A 12464-nucleotide genomic window follows, 5' to 3' on the forward strand; every position below is an offset into this window, starting at 1 on the left:
TGCGGTTCCCCCAAATTCTCCCAAGTAATTCTGATACGCGGCCAGGTATTAGTGACCAGGGGCTGGATGACTCTCTGGGTTCTTCAGGTTCACCGTACTTGGTCCACTATTTCGTGAAGAACCCTCCCCTTTCCCCTCCCGGGCCCCGCCCCCGCCCCACCCCTTGCCCTCTACCTTCCCCTGACGTCGGCTCATCGCCCCTCCTTCGGTCGCTCCACTGGGTCTCGCCCAGGTCCACCTTTCCCAGTCCCTCTCCTGCCTCCCAAGATGGCTGCGCTGCTGCCGGGCCCGCAGCCATGGAACCGCGTGAGGCTCCCTAAGGCGGGGAGCCGCAGCACAGTGACCGTACAGGACCCCGGCGCGGCGCTGGGTGAGTGAGGCGCCCGGCGAGGGGTGCAGGTTTTTCCGGAGGAGGCGTCAGGCAGGCGCACGTGCGCGGGGTGGGGGCGGGACTTCCGGAACCCGCGGGACGCTGCGCAGGGCCGCGACCGATAGAGGCCTGGGTCCTAGAGCTTGCTGAGGAATTTTGCAGGCATCGCCGTTCCTCGCTGGACCCATCGAGTCTACCGCAGGGCCTGGCTGGGGCCCAAGATCCAGCCCCGCACCGAAATGGGAAAGAGGACGGACGCAGCTAGCGTCAGGAAAAATTGCTGCTTGGGGACCCTGCGTTCACTCAGGCCACCAAGTGCTGTGGTTCCCCCTCAGTCTTTCTCGACCTCTGCCTCTGAGAGGCTGCGGGTCGTCACTCAAGCACTCTGCAGTTAAACCGCAATCTTTCTGGATCCCTCGTTTCTTATCTGTAAAATGGGGTTAGTTTTCCCTATCACCGGGTTGTTCGGAGGATCTAATGATGTCATTTAGGAGAGCGTGGTCTAAAGTGTTCTATCAAGGTATGGTGGCATTGCCGTTATTAGGCAGTAGGGCAGTACACGCTGGGCTCAGGAGCCAAATTGCCTGGGTTTGAATCCTGGCTCTTCTCTCTGCTGGAGCTGGGGTGAGGAGTGGGAAATGTCATTATTTAACCTTTCTGGGCTTAAGCGCATTTTCAAATGGGGATAAAAATAGTACTTGCCTCATAGAGCTGTTCTGATGAAAGAATTAACATTATAGGTAAAGCATTTGGAACAATGCCTGATACAGTAAATAAACACTCAAATGACAGCTGTTATTATTAAATACTTGTAACTTATCTAATCATCACATCCCCCTCCCCATCCATCCATCCTGCTCAGTTTACAGATTAATCTTACCCCTTCCTCTATTCAAAGATTCTTTAACAGGATTCTGTTAGGCGTGGAAATTCACCAAGTCTCCCCCCACCCCAAAGGCAGCCCATTCTGGCCTCAAATAGTTCGTATAGTAAGAAAGTTCTCCACATTGTGTGTAAGTCTTCCTTTGCGTTACTGCCACTTAGGATGCTACTGCTACCCTTAGAGCCATAGAGAACACATTTACTCCCATCTTCTGTTCACAGCTTTTTCAGACTAGGAGGCTGTTACCTTGTCTTACTAAATAAGCACCCCGTGTTCAGTCAGACATTCATTATGTAATATAATTTCCAGCTGTTATAGTGATTTCTCTTCTGAATATATTCTTAAAGTGGTAGAGAAGTATACAACACGTCCCACCTTTAAGGTACTCGAAGTGTTAAGTGTACACCAAATGACTGCAGAGTATTCGTATGAAAGATTATTAAGATCATGATAAAATGTGGTGTAAAGATGTACATTCTACTTTAACACATGTTCTCTTAATGATTTCCTGGACTTGATATCATCTGTCACTGTACGATCACTTCCTTCCTATGTCACTTCTCACATACTTGGAAACATTAATTATGTTCTTACAGGTGAGGCTGATTATGTTAATTTGTTCTTGATTTCTTTAAAACATAAGGAAATATGCTTCTTTCAGTGTATTTTTTATAGAATATACTTAATGTAGAAATGCATATTAAGTCTTACGAAACATCTCTGCTTTAGACCTTTGCATTGCAGCTGTAATTAAAGAATGCTGTCTCGTTACATTGTCACTGAAGAGCCAAATCTTAGATGCAGAAACAGATGTATTATGTGCAGTCCTTTACAGCAATCACAACAGAATGGGCCGCCACAAGCCCCATTTGGCCCTCAAACAGGTAAGGTGGGAGCCCTGTGTTTAATACTCAACATGTTTGAGTTGATGAAGATGGAGATCACACTGCCATTTAATATTTTGTAACTTAATCGCAGTAACTTACTTGTGATTTATAGGTCATCTTGCAATTGCATGTGGGCTTTTTTTTTTTTCTTCCCCTGAAAGCATTTCAAAAAACAATTTAAAAAGGAACTATGTTGCATTCTTTCCCAGTCTTGTTTCTAGTAGGTAGGTAATTTTTTGTTTTTATGTTTACTTTTTATTTATTTATCTTATTATAGGTAATTTTTATGAAAAATTTTCTTCATTATATGCAATCTATAATAAAGTACCATGTCTCTGCCTAGTTTAAAGATTGAGTACTTTGATCAAGACAGAGTTTTGGATTAAGAAACAATTTTCCTGACCATAATCAAAATCCCAAAATCATAAAAAGAACAAAGTTGCAGTCTATTTATTGTGGGGTATGTAATCTAATCGGTAATATATTGAATGAGTATATAACAAGTTGTGTAAAGTGGTTTTGTGTAACTTTTGGAGTTAAAGACAAAATTGGGCCCTCCAGCTCAGGGACTACACCACAGAGTAGAGCCTCCTAACCTGAGTTCCTTACGTGTCCATTCATTCATTCATTTTATTAATTCTCCAAGTATTTTTGAAACTTTCTATGTGCCAGGCACTGTGCTTCGTGCTAGGTGTACAGGATGAAAAAGACAGACATAGTCTCTAACCTTACAGATTCATGCTCTCTGGTTAGTTTTCCACTCCCATTACTTAAGGCAAAAAAGATGAAGATTTTTTCATCAAAGAAAGATTTGGGATCATGGTCTTTCTTAAGTTTTCTTCTCTGGGGCAGCTTTTATCTCCTTCTGAGTCTTTAACGCCAAAACCAAACTTACCATCTCAGATCTAACATATGTATTTCTCCTCCCGGCTTCCAAGTTGCGAATAATTATCCGGTCAGAAAAATTTGGTGTTCTGTTTTCTCTGCTTCTTTCTTTTACGTAGCTCTCCTATCCGGCCAACTGATCAGTCAAAACTTTCTCTGCATCTAGTCCCTTTTTAGTTCTGGCTGCCATTTCTTTTTTCTGACCTTGTCAGTTGTTAGTCGTCTTGCAATTCTGACTGATCTTTCATCTTCCAGTCTTTCCTCCACTCTGGCATATTCATGTGTACCAAAGCCAGGTTAATCATCCTAAAACACAGCTTTAAGTTTTAATATTTCTCCACTGTCTCCTGAATAAAGAGGAAGCCTCTTAGGTTAACTTACAAGATCCCCCGTGATCTGGCCTCTTCAGTTTTCCTTAGCTCAGGCTTCTCTCTGGTCTTCATCTTCATATATTTTGTATTTCAGACGGCCTGAACTCTTCGTGAGTCCTCCTACTCACCACATTCGTTCCCTCCTCTGAGCCTTTGCTCACCTGGTCCTGTATGTTTACAATGCCCAATCCCTCTATCACTTGATCCCTTATGTCTGTGGCACTTACAGACTGTTGAAATTTAGTACTTAATAATTTACTGTCTTGTTTTAATAGTTTCACTATTAGAAATCATGTTGCTTCAGAAAAAATAAAATCTTGAGAATAATCTTATACTTACCTTGGTCCCCTTTATAGCATCAAGCACATCCTGGCATGTAGTACAATAAATTCTTAGTCATAACCTGATTTGAAGAATTTATTTGGCTGGATAAATTTCAAATTTTTAACCAGAAGCAATTGCTTTGGGCTATGGGTTTCTTTACCCTTAAAAAAAGGCATTCTTTGGTATTGAGTGTATTTCCATACTTTGAAATTTTGTATTTCTTTGTTTTCCTGGTCACATCAGTGGCTTTGTCTGTGTCACACATGAGCTGCTCTTCCCCTTTCAGGTTGAACAATGTTTAAAACGCTTGAAAAACATGAATTTGGAAGGTTCAATTCAAGATCTCTCTGAGTCATTTTCTTCTAAGTAAGTGGTCCAGTTGCTTTGTAATGGGCTTTTTGGTGGGCTGGAAACCCAGTGTCTTGCTGTGATCTCGCTTTAGACTTGCTTCACTTATTGTTAGAATATAAACAATTATACCTTAGCTGTACAAATTTTGTTTCAATAAAAGGCCCCTGGTATTCTGTGGTAATCTCCCTCTCTCGGCCAGTGGGAGGAAATGATGTGACATTGAAATCTGGGTCATGGTAGATTATTTTGAAACATAAGTGTCAGTCAACTTCAGTGAGTCATTATTAAACATAACTACCTCAAATTGAGCTTAAAGCAAGTCTGCACTTGAAAACTGCTATATAAGTGCTTTATATTTAAGAATGAAAGTAATGTACTTTTCTATTTTTGCCAAGTGAAAATCAGCCTGTAAATACCAAAGCATGTGTCATCCCTAGCCAACCAGTGGTGGAACTGGTGTTGATGAAGATTTTGGGATCCTGCAAGTTGCTACTTCGCTTGTTGGACTGTTGCTGCAAGACATTTCTGTATCCTTGAATCAACTAAAGTACCTTCTTCTGAATTGGAATTGTTGGGATATATTTAATAGTATTTATATTTGAAAGCTAGGGAGTCTGTAGGAGTTATAACTTACGGGAATTCTCAAAATTTTGCTCTTTGGCTTCCTTTTCCTGGGATTTGCCTGATATAGCCATTGCCAGAGACTTCTGTCTCTACCTAGTATGTATTATCCTAAGGGCACTGACTGTTAGAAATTCTTAATCTTAGAAACTAAATTTATATGAGACCTCTAGCAGAGTGTGTATTACTTTATTTTTCCTCTAGCAGAGTGTATATTACTTTATTTTTAAGCTTCCGTGACTTAAATAGAACATGTTTTAAGGTTTTAGTTCCTTCAAGAAAATTCTTTCTACTTCCAGTCTGTTTTTTTCATAAATGTAACTTAAAGAAACCTAAATTCCTTTGATTCTGTTTTCCAATTTTAACTTGATTCTCCAGCTTGACTGTGAAACATCTAGGTTTGCAAGAATTCATTATTTTAAACCTTGTGATGGTTGGGCTGGTGAGCAGGTTATGGTATGTATGTATGTACCTTTGAAATCCTTCATTTCTCTAACTCAGACTAAGTTTCTTATTAGTAGTTTTCATATTTGCTTTCCCATGGGATGCTGAAGATGCAGGAATTCTGTTTCTTCATTTGATCAGAGTTTATTTGGGGTAGATTGGGAAGCTAAGTGTTGATGGTTATGTCAAAGGATTAGGCTTTGAATCTGAATCCATGAGATCACCTCAACACTAAACAACTAAGCAAATGAATTCCTAGGATTAGCAGCTGGAATTTAAAAAAAAAAAGGTTTCCTCTAATCATTCAGCAGCTGGGCCATTTAAAATGAAGGTGTTCCTGAGCAGTCTGTATCATTTGTTTCTGCCATTAGGTTTCTAACTTTTAATGTCAATGACCTTCCTTATGTTTTCTAGATTCCTTTCTTCCACCTGAACCACCACTGCTTTTTGAGCCATAGTTAGTTGATGTAAAGAACACTGATAATACTAGTTGCAAACCAAAGAGCCCTTTCCTTGCATCTCACAATATATATTATGAAACTTATTTGATGGATAATTGGATTCAAAATCTGCCCATATTTATAAGGAGAACTGTTTTGGGCCATTTTAAACAATTGGTTTGATAAGCTCTAATTTGAATGAAAGCCAAAAAAAGAGAGAAAATTCTCTCTAAACCTTGCTTTGATATCTTAACCTGGATATCTCAAGTACTATTTCCAATCATCTTATTTTTTATTCTGCTTGTTTTTAGTACTAACAGTGTTAGAATTACTAATTGTATTATTTTAAAATATCAAACCTTCATTATTCCTATAATGAAAATAGCTTTGATTTTTGCTGATTATAATAAGGTTATTTTAAGAAACTTTTAAAAATAGAAAAAATGCAAAGAACCTGAAATTTGCCTAAAATCTCATCATCTAGATAAAACCACACTTAAGATTTTGAGGCATATCTTTTGAGATATCTCTCCATGTAGTACTTTATTTGGTTTTATATAGCATTTTGTACTTGCATTTTTCTGTTTAGGCTGGACTAATCTAGCTCTTTGCAAGTGTCCGCTTTAGCGTTTTTTTAATCTATAGTGGCAGATTCACAGGCATTATTTTCAGCTTTGACTCTCTTATTATTTTTTTTTTTTACTTTTTTTACTTTTTTTTGTGGTACGCGGGCCTCTCACTGTTGTGGCCTCTCCCGTTGCGGAGCACAGGCTCCAGACGCACAGGCTCAGCGGCCATGGCTCACGGGCCCAGCCACTCCGCGGCATGTGGGATCTTCCCGGACCGGGGCACGAACCCATGTCCCCTGCATCGGCAGGCGGACTCTCAACCACTGCGCCACCAGGGAAGCCCTGACTCTCTTATTATTATGTAATCTGCAAATGATAATTACTAGCTAATTCATGAGATCCTTCTTCTTTCTCTAGGGTTCTCTATAAAGATGTTTTAAAAAGGCTGGTTTCTTTATATGAGCCATTGTTTGGATTACTTCAAGAGGTCTCCAGGATTCAACCATTGCCTTACTTCAAAGGTTTTACCTTTCCTTCTGATATTGCTGAATTTTTAGGAGAGCCCTACTTTGAAATCTTTAAGAAAAAAATGCCTACAGCTTTTGCAGCTAAAGGAGTAACTAAACTGCTAAATAAACTATTTTTAACAAAAGAGCAATCACAGAGGTCCAGTGAAGAAACATTACTTAGAATTTCCAAAAAAGCTAAACAAATGAAGATCAATATTCAGAATAATGTGGATCTTGGACAGCCAGTAAAGAATAAGAAAATCTTAAAAGGTAATTTGCTTTGATATGGCACATACTCTAAAAAAAACAAACAAAAAAACTTTTGAAATTACAATGTAGTCATGCATTGTGTAGGAAGAAATTCAGCATCTTTCTTCTTAATTTTAACTCTGATTATTCTTAGAGAGGTATGGTAATACCTGTGTTTTCTCAGCTTGAGCATATAAAGTTGTTTCTGTTGTTGCTTCATAGTTCTTTGCTTGCTTAATTCCCTTTGTTTCTCTTGTAGTAATTTGGCAAGAAATGTAGTCATGCACTTAAGAGTTTGTTGATTTGAAAATAGTATGCCTAAGTTTTTGTATCTGTGATCTTTCCATCTTCACAGAAAAGTCATCAGAATTTGACGTGAGGGCTTTCTGCAAACAGCTGAAACACAGAGCTATTCAGGTTTGTCTGGCTTATTTTAATATAGCTTATGATTTCTGCTGATTTGTAGAGTAGATGCCACTTACCAATGGCAGGGACTGAATCTTCTGTTTTTATCCCCAGCTCTAAGAGTAGTGCCATCTTAGTTCTCAGTGTGTGTTTCTGAATGAATAGAGGCATTCCCAAGGGATTTGAGTGCATGTAGTTAATTCAGTTAATACAGTGCCTTCAGAAACATTTTACTAAGAGTTTTGCTAGAATTTTAAAGTGATCCTAGGATCCATCATAGGAGTGGATTGTACTGCAGCTTAAGAGTATGGGCTTTATAATCAGACAGAAGTGGTTTGAGTCCTGGCTTTGGTTTGTACTACTCTGTGACCTATGTAAGTTTCTTGGCCTGTCCATACCTCTGTTTCTAATAACAGTATGTACCTCATAGGGTTGTGCCAGTTTTAGTTCATGTAAAGTGTTCAGCACAGAGTCTAAAGTGTGGTAAGCATTTAATTGGTGTTAGATATTGTTAGCGACTTTCATCGTCATTATCGTCATCCTCATCCTTTGTCATGAGGCTTCTATTTCTTTCTTCCTGTCAGCATCCAAGCTTTAACCTGATTCCTCTCCTTGGCCAGTGTCTGCAAATTCTGTTTGTTCTGGACCTGACATGGATAAGTACATCAGTGTCATCCTCTTTCATCAGTAACTTCTTGACTTCTTTTACCCTTTCTCTTTTCAAAACTGTTTTCTTCTGGTTTCCTTCATGGGTTATTTTTTCCATTCGATTCAAGAATTCTTAATCATTTCTAACGAGTCAGCACTTTCTTGAAGGCTTACAAGGATTCCAGTTTGCATTTATATTTTGTCCGATTCACAAGTTCCAGAGGAAGATATGATCATCATCACACTTACGTTGCATTTACTCTTTGCCAGGCATTGTTCAAAACACTTTATATGTGTTAACTCATATAATCCTTGCAAAAGCCCTGTGAGGTAGGTGCTATTATTACTGTTGCCATATTTCAGATGAGAAAATTAAGGCACAGAAAGGACAAGAAATTTGCACAGGCCACACAGCAGATATGGGGCAGAACTGGGATTTGAATGCAGGCAGTTTGGTTTCATAGTCTTTGTCCTTTATCTTTACACCAGTCCTCCAAATAGTTTCGTCAGCTCTCTCTCTTAATAACTACGGCTCTCTGTGACTCTTGAAACTTTCTGCAGTCCGTCCACCTGTTCCTAGGTGAGCTGTTTCCAGCATGACCAATGACTACCATATTTTTAGCATTTAGCACCAATATGCTTATCTTACTTTTAGGTCAAACTTTTATGGATCACCAACACAAAGTGTTGATAGGTCTCTGCTTTCATATTTTCTACTACTTTATGTTCTTGAGAGTGAGAAATTTGGAAGAAGGTAAGTTTTGGACAGAGGATGGAAGCAGACCTACTAGGTGGCATATTTCAATAAACAGTAAAAGTTGATAAAAGTCAAACTTGACTTGATGTAGAAAGATGAGGTTGAAGAGACCAACGGTGCCACATCAAAAGATGGTTGGATTGGAGTTGGAAATGTTGCTCAGTTAAGCATTTTTAACATACATTCAGCAATCATCCCCATTCTCACATGTTTTCAATAACATTTATGACCCATCATTGAGGAGGGTGACTCAGGATATAGAAATAAATGAAAAACAAGTTGTGGTAGTCCAGTATTAGAGGAAGAGGGCTCTTCAGTGATTTTTTTCCCACTAGATAGGCTTTGACCAATACTTAATCATGTGGAGTTTTATTCGTATGTATAGGTTAAATAAATAGATATGTATGCAAGTATTTATATTGTTACCTGTATACAGCTGAATTTAGCTATAGATGGGATCTGTTGTAGCACAGAGGGGAAAAAATCTTGTGTTAGGAGCAGTGAATAAAAACATTTTTAAGAAAAAGGAAGGGAATTCCCTGGCCATCCAGTGGTTAGGACTCTGCGCTTCCACTGCAGGGGGCACGAGTTCAGTCCCTGGTTGGGGAACTAAGATCCCACAAGCCGAGCAGCACGGCAAAAAAAAAAAAAAGGAAAGCATAGTGGGCTGAAAAAACTTTTTTTCCTTCTTTTAAAAAGACATATTTTCAAATTTTTATAGTCTGTGAGTCAGCTTCTCTCTGTTGTTATATAAGTCAATAACAAATCCAATATATTTTTCTCATCGTTCCATATTTCAGGCGAACAGTTTTGAGTTTAAATGTTCTCAATCCAAACTAAAGGCAACCAAACGTTCTTCTTGGAAAGCAATAGAAACTCCCTGTGTAAAAAGTCTTGTGCAAAGATTCCGAGAAACTGACACTTTCGTACAACTTTCTGAAGAGATCCAAATGGCAATTCTGTGGTGTAGGAGCAAAAAACTCAAGGCTCAGACCACCTTTCTGGGTAATAAACTTCTTAAAAGCAACCGGCTTAAACATGTGGAAGCTCAAGGCTATAGGTAGGTACATCACAAAAATTGTATTTCTTTACTTTTTCTATTATCATTTAGGGCAAAAGTATATATATTCAAGTTAGCCTTTTTAATGTCCAGTAGTCTAAAATTGAGATCTACTTAAAGTACAGTTTTGTTAAACCTATTACAATACAGTACTATATAGTCGATTGTGTTAGTTGGGTACCTAGGCTAACTTTGTTGGACTGACGAACAAATTGGACTTAAGAACATGCTCTCGGAATGGAACTCGTTTGTATGTAGGGGACTTACTGTATCTATTCAGGGCTTTATAATGGTTCCCGTGGCTGAATCACAGTCTAAAATTTGTTAAATTTTCTTTAAAAATTTATGGAAAAGTTATTCCTATTTTAGTAAAAAATATATATATTGATGGTTTTATAGCAAGTTTTCATTAAAAGCTGTTGGGGAAGTTAAGGGTTTTTACATTACATTCTAGAGTAGAAACTCAGCCTAAGATGGAGGTGTTCTGTTCAAGACTGCATGTAAAGTCAGAGGTAGATGAGGCAGAGATGATAATTAAAAGTTAATGCAGAGGGTAAGAAACTAGTAGTTATTTGATAAGACCATTATTTTGCACCCCACAAAAATATAGTGTCTTTTTATTCTGCCCTGGTTTGCTGTTTCAGTAATATATTTGTAGTACATTTGAATTTTATTTAATGTCCACAATAACTCTGTGAGGTAGGTAGTATTATTCATATTATATAGATGAGGAAATAGAGGATTTTACTCAGGGTATTAGAGCTGGAGATCTAGAACTCAGTGCAGATCCTCTGATCCTTCTGTTTTCATTCTTCCTATTTCCATTTCAATTGGGAAGTATACCTACCCTCTCCTCAATTAAAGATTACTGCTTATGGTAAGACAAAATGGTTTGGAAACAGAGATCATGAATTTCTACATTAAAATGGGCTTCCTCAAAGTTCTATATTTGTTTAAAAAGGAAGAGGGTAATGTAGGAGATACAGACTCAGGCTAATCTTTTGCAGTCTATCACAAACAGGCAGTTAGCAGGGTACCGATGTACCTTGTGGCAGTGTACCCTATTCAGAAGCAAAACACCTAAAATAACTGGCCATTTGAGTTCCAAATTCCCAAATTTGAAGATGATATATGAATCACAATTAGGGTAGCTCAAGGCTGTCATTATGTCTATGCCAGGAGCCGTTTTCTCATTTTACATAAACTCCCTCTTCACTTTTATTCCTTTTTCTTTGTTCATTTCCTGCTGTAATATGAATCTGTTAATCCAGAAATGGGTTGATGCATCCTAGCAATTTTTCTATTTGTGATTCATCTTTTCCCCAGTTCCATTCCTATTATATTATGAACAGATTAGCAATTATCGGGGAAGAGCTCTGGCACTAAAATATGGAGATATCTCACCATTCAGTTACCTTGCTACTTGTAGGAGCTACTTTACTTTGGAAACATAATGGGGACACATTTGCTCACAATCTAAATCAGAGGGAAGTTGTGCTCTGAAAACACAGACTTGGGTTGAAGCTCCTATTTCCTTATTTTTCCTTATGATTCTGGAGTTGTACACAGGCATAGGACTTATAAATATTTTTCAATTGGAAGTTGGTAAAAGGGAGATAAAAGTTTCTGAGAATGTTTTTCTGCATCTTAACAATCTCCAATTTTTCCTCTCTCTGTCTTAAAGTTTGCCAAAGAAACTAGAGTGCATAAAAACTTCAATTTGCAACTGCCTTCTTCAAGGCTCAGGTAGCAAAACTTTGAAGAATCATCTGAGACGAAGATCACAGAATAAATTTTCATTGAAACGAAGGAAACCACAGAGAAAGTTGCAGTCGACTCTTTTAAAGGAAACCCAGCAGCCCCCTCAAGGGACTCAGAGTGCTACCGATATCATTAAAGGGAGACTCTCACACCCTACAGTTTGTACAACTGATCTCTACCCTAACAATAAGCAAGTGTTGAGTAGAAGAGTTTCAAGTCCTGTCATACAAACTAAGGAGAAACAAATTCATGAAAATCTTATAGAAAGCAATGAAAATGAAACTGATTCTTGGACAACGATGCAAATAAATAAACATAATACATCAGGAATCACTAAGGAGACAGACGACATTGATGATATTTTTGCTTTAATGGGAGTTTAGGTGCTCATATGTGAGACTTTTAACTGGTTAACCAACTGCTCCAGTGTTCTGTTTTAAGTAGAACAGCTGAGATCTGGAAAGATCTGAAAGTACCATTTGGACTCAGAGGAGCTGCTTAAGTGCAACATTGTAGAGCAGTTCATTTTAGTTCAGTAAACGCTTGTCATAGCTTTGTGTCATTTAACTGACAAGTATTTGACTAACAGTCAATTTTTGACTTAATTAGGATCTGAATAATTAGGTTTGCAAAACCTACACTGTGCCTTAGGTAAATGGGGAGTGGGGTGGGGAGTAGCAAGGAATCACCAAAAAGGTCACTTTAGCCTTAATGGCTCCATTGTAGCTAAGTGCTCTTCTGAACACCAAGGTTTGTAGCTTTTAACAGTTGTGCCCTCTTCTGTCTGTTAGAATTGTCATAGAAGTTTTGCCACTATTACCAGGGAGTGGTCACAACCATTATTTCACTTCATTTGTTAACCTTACTACACAGGAGGGCATATTAAAATGCTTTTGGAGTTCCACAAAGTTTGTGGGGGCTTTTGTTTAT

General features: G+C 38.5%; 1 protein-coding gene across 2 annotated transcripts; it reads left to right on the forward strand.

Moving 5' to 3' along the window:
• The first annotated feature begins 213 nt into the window (after nt 1–213).
• On the forward strand, nt 214–12179 carry NEPRO (nucleolus and neural progenitor protein). Of its 2 annotated transcripts, none has more exons than XM_060150607.1 (9): nt 214–370; nt 1983–2137; nt 4007–4086; nt 4467–4598; nt 5071–5148; nt 6563–6924; nt 7259–7320; nt 9514–9773; nt 11458–12179. In XM_060150607.1, the coding sequence occupies exons 1-9, from the start codon at nt 268–270 to the stop codon at nt 11915–11917; spliced, it is 1692 nt and encodes a 563-aa protein (XP_060006590.1). In that variant the 5' UTR covers nt 214–267; the 3' UTR covers nt 11918–12179. The 2 variants fall into 2 exon arrangements, with proteins under 2 accessions (XP_060006590.1, XP_060006591.1); XM_060150608.1 differs by lacking the exon at nt 214–370 and adding an exon at nt 475–1849.
• The last annotated feature ends 285 nt before the right edge of the window (nt 12180–12464 follow it).

Source organism: Lagenorhynchus albirostris, chromosome 5 (assembly GCF_949774975.1).
Source record: "Lagenorhynchus albirostris chromosome 5, mLagAlb1.1, whole genome shotgun sequence".
Classification (NCBI taxonomy): domain Eukaryota; kingdom Metazoa; phylum Chordata; class Mammalia; order Artiodactyla; family Delphinidae; genus Lagenorhynchus; species Lagenorhynchus albirostris.